Source organism: Camelina sativa, chromosome 2 (assembly GCF_000633955.1).
Source record: "Camelina sativa cultivar DH55 chromosome 2, Cs, whole genome shotgun sequence".
NCBI lineage: Eukaryota > Viridiplantae > Streptophyta > Magnoliopsida > Brassicales > Brassicaceae > Camelina > Camelina sativa.
In genome coordinates, this window is record NC_025686.1 from 3,293,300 (window position 1) to 3,301,108 (window position 7,809).

The window sequence follows — 7,809 nt, forward strand, 5'->3', positions numbered from 1 at the left end:
GGACAATGATTCAAGTTATGGCCTGTCATGGTTAGCATTCAATACAAATTACAAACGGTCTATTACTCTCAGCTTTCATTTCAGAGCATCTAAGCTTCTGAAAACGATAAGCAGAGCATACTTTTGTTTACCTTGCCACTATTTAACGTCTTCCATATATAATCTTTTGGCTGTGCCTGACTGATAACAGGTTTCCCACAGCCAGAATCACCAGGGATGGAACCAAGAACTGAAGTGAAAAGGGATCGAAAACACACTGACAACAGGAAATGAAAGCAATCAACAACACACATCTTCAATTGACTATCGCTGTTTAAAACAAAAAATATTGAGTAATTACCTGCCCAGCAAGTAGAGGAGTATTGGCAGCAAGCTTTGATACAACTGGCCTAGGCGTACGTACAGGCCAGCTCTGACATTTTATCAACCAAACCGATTTAATAAGTGAATCAAAATTAAGACCAAATGAACACTTAAATAGAGAGACATATGCAGTCAAACACAACACATTACCAATATTGATAGGGACAGAAACACCCCCGGAGGATGTACACATCACTGGATATTCACGCAATAGTCTTCAAAAGCCTCCTGTGAGATATGAAACAAAATAATCATCATAAGCCAGCCACAGTCTGTCGTTCGTAATGGTAAAACGAATCATAAACGTCAAAACTTTATGTCTGGCAAGAATGCAAAATCCAAACTTTATAACACTAGCTAATATTGAACCGATAGGGAAAAAGGTGTAAAGATGTGAGGTAACCTGAAAGTTAAAACTCAGAAATCAAACACAGTAATCCTGGTTCCTCATGATCTGCAACGAAGAGAGACAGAAATGTGTTTTCACTTATATAGAAAGAAGAAAAAAAAAATCGGTAAAAGAGGAAGAATACTACGACCTGAAGATGTAGACAAGAGAAGAGAAAAAAGATCCATCAAATAAAAGCATCCCCAATTCAATCAGTGATGGAATGACTACAAGAGTGTCAATAAGAAGAGAGGGTGCCTTGAAGGAAAACGTAGAATTCCAACCAGCAAAACCACGAACAAGGATGTCAGGCTGTGGATATGCAATCAAAACACACACATAAAGGTAACAACGTTATGAAGATAATGAAATCACAAAGAGAAATAGTTTGACATCATAAAATAAGGCTAAATCAGACATACCTATATCAATGTGGTGATGACACTAGGAGAACAGGAAGAACCAACACCATATGATCAATTCCACTTCAAATCATGTCAATACAACAACAAAATTCCCATTTAATCAAATTGCAAACTGTTTTCAAATTTAATAATACGAAGAAGCACTGATCATTAGCAAAACTTAAAGCAACACAAAGAAACAGATAACTAAGCCGGGATACTGTAAGTAAGGCGTTAACTTTAACGACGGGCAGGCTGAGAATAAATAGCAATGGAGAAAGCCACCTTCAAAGCAGAAACACAAAGCAAGTCAGTGAGGATTTATTGAGCCACATAAATTATAAGTTATTAATGCAACACCAAAAGAAAAAACAATTCGCCAAAATGCAACATCTGATCAAAGCGCATCAACAATCTGAAATTGGAAGATCTTGGCACATCGAATGAATTCATTACCTGCCATAATGGAATCAATGCAATCCACAAGTCACAACAAAATCTCGTCATTAACAAGAAGAATACAAGTAAGATCAATATAGATAGTGAGACCATAAAAAAATAAAGCTAAATCAGACATACCTCTCTATATCAATGTGGTGTGACGGTAGGAGAACAGGAACAACCAGCACCATTATCAAAATTCCACTTCATATCCCAGTTAAGCAAATTGCAAATTGTTTTTAATAAATAAAAATTCCCAGTTAAGCAAATTGTTTTAAGAATTTTAATATGAAGAGAAACACTGAAACAAATATCTCAAAGCAACACAAAGGAACAGATAATAAAATTCATCGATCAAATCAGTAGAACCAGTTTATTATGTTTTTACCTTAATTAAGCAAGCACGTTGGCGACGATTGTGTTCTGAATCATCAACGAGAGAGAGAAAGAGTCAAATAAATCAATCAAAGCTAATAACTAAAGCGAATCGGTAGAGATTAAGAAGAATAAGGTACCTCTTAGATCCTCACTCCTCTCTCCTCTGTTCCGTTTTGAAAAAAAGAGAAAGGGATGATGGAAGAAGACGATGCTCCAAAAAAAAACGACGACGTCTCAATTAATGGACCCTATGGGTCGCCAACTAACACCAAAAGCCCACAATTCGCAGAATTTCCAAAACGCCATCGTTTCAGGCCTCAACGATCATCTTCTTCGTCATCATTCACGACCCAAGGGGGAAAAAAAAAACAGAGTTAGCGATGAATGATGAATGATGAAGTGACCGTTAGAGAGAGAGAGAGAGAGAGAGAGAGAGAGAGAGAGAGAGAGAGAGAAAGAAAGAGAGAGAGATCAATGAAAGATTAAATTCTAAAGTGACCGTTAGAGATTTATATTTCTTCTCTAAAGTGACCGTTAGAGAGATTTAGAATTTAGATTAAATTCTGAAGCAAACGTTAGAGAGATTTGTTCTTTCTTTCGCCTCTCTTCTCTGGTAAATTTCCAAAGTGACCGTTAGAGAGATTTATATTTCTTTTTCTTGGTCTCTTTGATATCGAGCAAAGGCTTCTTATTTTTTTTTTCGAATATGCATAATTTCCTTTTTTTCTTCTATTTTGCTTTTTTTTTTTTTTGCCAACTGCTATTGTATGCTAATGCTCGATTCATTCATTTTTTTTTTTCTTTTCTTTCATTCAACTTAAATGTATTCATTGGTCAGTCAAACTAAACCGGAAATATAAACTATACGTTTGCTAGAAAATCAACGCAAACCAAATTAAATCAGTCTCCTCATACACTCGAAAATAAAGTTAATATTAACTCTATACCATCTCTTTTCTTTCACTTCGATCGTCTAATTTCTCACCAAATAAAGTATGGACTAAAAAGCTCGATTAATTTGGAGAGTTGAGTTGCTAGGGTTTGGCTAAAATCCTATAACACATACGATTATATTTTTTTGAAACCCACTAAACAATAACCCTCATCTTACACCACCACTCATAAATTGTAAATACTAGCTAGATATGGCTGTCATGTAATCTTTGAAGAATCAAGAACGTCTAATCCCCACATGCACATGTATTGTCATTGACACTTTATTATTGCATGTGAAAAGAGATGAATACTTACCGTTTATAGCTGGCGTGACTTCATCATTTTTGGTGCTGTGACTAGCTAGTGTCACTGACAACGAGACAATGTGTTACTAGTTTTGATTAATTTGTCATTTGTGACAATGTGGTTTTACATTTTACTATAGTCTATATGATTACACTAATGAAGACATGCGCGGTAGTACAAAGACAAATGGAAGTTGTGAGGCATTGAGATAAAGAACACGTATTGTCACTGGTCATATGATGATATGAACGAGACCCTAACACGTTTATACCATGCAGAATTGCAGATGAACATATGTATCCGCCTCTCATTGTTACTTGCTGGTGATCTATAGTGTTTTGATCCCAACATCTCATATATATAAGAATTTGAAATTCTATAGCTAGCGATCTTTCTCAGCTAGAAAGCAATGGCTTCGATTGGGCGTGGCTATCCCAAATGAAATATAATTATACTTATATATCTTTTAATAAGCTGGGGTTAAATTGGAATTGAGACTTTAGAGAATATAATACTTAGTGGAAACAGAAAATGCAAATAGATTATCTGAAAGATTAACATTCTGATTTCTAGTGGTTCACAAACAAATTCAAGTATTAGTTCCATGCCACAAAGATTTGTGAACCGTTTGTACCAAAAAAAAGGTTTTGTGAAACAAGATACAAATTAAATAGGATAGTACGTGTTGGTATTATGAAAAAATGGATTATTCATAATATATTTATGTATATAGAGCGTCGATGACTCTAGCCAGGCTCGGTACAATCTATCGTCAAGCATCAAGTAATACTGATACCAACTAATTATACACGAAGAAACAAATATTGACCATTTTAATTAATAATTAATTAATGACATCAACTACAATTTTAAATTTTGTCTAAAGTAGAAACGGACAAATTAGAATGCTGATTGATGACAAAAGTGAGTTCATACTTCACCATTGCACTACATCATATATGATAGTATATATTTGTATAATTAATAGTTTAGAGATAAAATCTAAAAAACAGATTTTGAGTTTTATCTCTTTCAAAAGTGTCCAAATAAGAAAAAAAAAATAATCGTAAAGTCTATTTAAAATATTAATATTTATGTGAATTATTACTTACAATTAATAACATTAAAGTTGTAAGAAAATAATTTAAGTAAAATGATAAAAATTACAAAAAATAGTATATATATTTTTGACAAAAAAATAACTAAACAGTGTCAAAATTATAAATTTGATTTAGTGTCTTAAATTTAAACCTACAACATCTATCTTGTTATTTCTTTGTTAGCATAGACTAAAAATATTATGTGATATTTGCTGTCAAATATCTTATAGGTTTAATCTTAAAATCTCTTGTAAATACAATGACCAAATTAAATTACACTGATTTCATCTTAGGTTATGATAAAATATTCTTACTGTAATTTTCGTAAGTTTGTGTTAGACTTGATCCACACAAACGTTTTTGCTAAATTATACCCAACAAATCTAGATATGAAGTTTTATAAAATCAACAATTTTATTGAGTTAGAAAATTTGGTTGAACGATCAATTACGTTAGGCTTATGTCATGGTTTAGGGTTGTACATATTTTGTGCTGAGTTTGGCTCAAAACTTATAACTTGACTTTGGGTGAAAATCCAATACATGATGTTTATCCGGTTCGACGATGTTAATGAATTTCATACTCTTAACGGCAAGGTTATAATACTAATATAAAAACAAACCAGACAATTATAATAAGTCAAACCAAATAATTACTAAACAACATCAGCAACTGAAATTTACAAAGTATAATTATCGATCTTACTTAAATTGTCGACAATGATAGAATTTATCTTCTCATGGTTTTTTATTATCCCACAGAATTTCACAACGTTTTCCACGAGGTCGGATTCACTCATTGCCGCCATTTTTGTGTTTATCGTAAGAACAGAGAGAGAGCAAAAGATGAACAATGAAGAGAGAGAGGCTTGTCTTATAGAAAAAATAGAGAGGAAGGTGAGTGTGCGGTCCGAATTTTTATTTTTTATAGTTTTGAAGAGCTCGTTGCGTCCGCGGTTCGACTGAAAAAGAGAGAGAGAAAAAGTTTTGTATTTTACATTTTAATTAAAGTCGCCTTCTTCTTCATTTGGCGTGGCACCTAAATAAATTCTCTTCTATGTGAATTACATATCATGAAAACGATGTTGGTAATGACTATCTATGTTCATCATCATCAGATGAGAAAAAAAAAAAAAACCATGGCAATGACTGAATCTAAGCTGGTCGAAAATGTGAAGAACTTATGTGAGTAAAATATGAATTATATATATTAATTATACTAATTTATATTCTTGTTAGAATATGCACTACAAAAAATCAGTGGTATTAAATCATTTATTTTCTATTATTGCATCAGTTTTAAGTGATGCAAAAATAATTTGCATCACTTTAATGAATGATTGTATAAGGTTATTGCATCATATGAGATATATACCTTAAACATATTGTATAAGGTTGTAAATTTGATTATGATTGTAGAGATTTTCCATAGTTATTTTGATTTTGAGCTAACGATTACAAAAAATCACTACTTGTCTTATAATATTTATATATATAAGATTGCAAATTTATACAAGAGGTTTAAAAGCCAAATCTCATTAATTAATGAATCTTATTACATGTTGCATTGACCACCACACAAAGTGCATGCATATACACAACATGATGATGATGTTTTTTACCAGAGATTTTCGAACACGATAGTACAAGAAAATCTAATTAGAGGATCATACATATCATATGATCAGACTAGAGAAGGGAAGGTTTTGCCGGGTTGAAACTGATTGAAACGCTGTTAACGCAGTGACGTTCATCGGTTGGAGTACCGTAACCTTCTCCTTTAAAAACATGGCCTAAATGTCCATCACACGCTGCACAAGTGATCTCAGTTCTTCTCCCATCTGGATCAGGCTGGTAATATATCAAAGCAAAAAAGAGATTTTGGTTACTAGTTAGCTAGTAGTCAGTAATTTAACCCCAAAAAAACATGCAAAAGAGAATAATGAATCTTTACGGATCGGTTTATGGCACCGGGAAGTCCTTCAAAGAAAGCTGGCCAGCCACATCCGGGATCGAACTTTGTGGTTGACTTATAAAGAGGAGTCTTGCATCCGACGCAACTGAAGATCCCTTCCTCAAAAAACTTGTCATATTCTCCAGTTCCTGGCTTTCTGATATAGTTTGACAACAACAAACAAAAAAAACATCATGAAAGACCAAAATCAAGAACATACTCAGTGCCTTTTTACAAAGATCTCATTTCAAATACTCGAATGACTACGTAAGTAATCTATACTTGGACTAGCCTAATGAAAACTAAGTGTTATATGGTAACCAAGATATAACCAACTAGACAACGTACTCAGTGCCTTTTTGACGGAGAATCCTAAACTGCTCAGGAGAAAGAACCGTACGCCACTCCTCCTCTGTTTTTTGGACCACCAAACCAGGAGCCGCCATGATGACCACCAGGGAGAATCTGAAACTGCGACAGAGTGAATGGTCTGATAGTGATGATGATCAGGAGGTATGTTCTTCTTGAATCATTGTAGTGATGTATATTTGTACTAATTTCTAAGAGATGTATGATTCTAGTTTTGCGTCTAGATTCATATGAACTGTTATTTACGTATCTATCTCTGTAGACAGGTGAATGTTTTAATTATTAAGTTATGAATTATTCACGTGATAACAAAATTGCTCATCTCATCTGTCACCTAATCCCTGTCCCAGTTCTGTTCCCCAAATTTGGCTTCATATATATAAAGAAAAACTCAATTGAGATAGGCTTTCAGTAGGAATGGGATAATATTCTTCTAAAAATTTCAAGATGTGGGATCTAAAACCTAACTATACCCACATCACGAGCCAGAGATGGCTGAACCGGCTTTTTGGGATATCATTATAACTTATGGTACCATAATAAGAGTATCTTTGTTTCTTTTAATAATAATTAGACAAGAATTCTTATCTTCTTGTCATAAAAAGAAGAATGTAACGGTCTGTGTCAAGAGAGTATGGGCCGCATGCGCATGTGTAACATAGTGAGAGAGTCTCACTTTTGGAGAAAAAAGACAAAGCAAATGTATAGTGTATTAAGCAACCCAAAAACAGATAAAGTTTTCGATAATGGAAAATTTATTTTGTGGAGGAGATTAGGTTTGACATTGTTACTAAAATGACGTTATAAGAAGAGAAGCAGTGTTAACATGTATGTTAAGTGCCAGACCCAACATCAGCTCTGATGGTTTCAATATTTTGATCCTAATGAGTCGATGAGTCAAATGAAGTAATGATTCAATGGGTTGATAGGTCATATCATATCATATGTGTCGTCGTTGTAATAGTTTCACGGATTAATCATTAATCCACCAAATTATCATACTAAAATCATCATACCATCATTGCCTTTTTATACCATCATCATGAATAATGATACCATCACCATCATCATCAAATCTACGACACAATATTATATAACATTGAAAATTATAGAAATGTCGTTATAACCAGGATATAGATAAGATAAGATTCAGTTTTGACCACACACAAAA

The 7,809-nt window shown here is 33.4% G+C and overlaps 1 protein-coding gene across 1 annotated transcript; it reads right to left on the reverse strand.

Annotated features, from left to right (window-relative positions):
- Window positions 5,831–6,856, reverse strand: LOC104716545 (peptide methionine sulfoxide reductase B5). The gene is made up of 3 exons (XM_010433930.2): window positions 6,618–6,856; window positions 6,270–6,426; window positions 5,831–6,166 (listed from the first exon to the last, which is right to left on the reverse strand). The coding sequence occupies exons 1-3, from the start codon at window positions 6,713–6,715 to the stop codon at window positions 6,005–6,007; spliced, it is 417 nt and encodes a 138-aa protein (XP_010432232.1). The 5' UTR covers window positions 6,716–6,856; the 3' UTR covers window positions 5,831–6,004.

Excerpts from the sequence above, each read along its gene's own strand:
- LOC104716545 (XM_010433930.2), bottom strand. The coding sequence starts at position 6,715 with ATGGCGGCTCCTGGTTTGGTGGTCCAAAAAACAGAGGAGGAGTGGCGT. Across the intron at positions 6,427-6,617 it reads CTCCGTCAAAAAGGCACTGA|AAAGCCAGGAACTGGAGAAT; the intron begins GTACGTTGTCTA and ends AAACTATATCAG. Across the intron at positions 6,167-6,269 it reads CCGGTGCCATAAACCGATCC|CCTGATCCAGATGGGAGAAG; the intron begins GTAAAGATTCAT and ends ATATATTACCAG.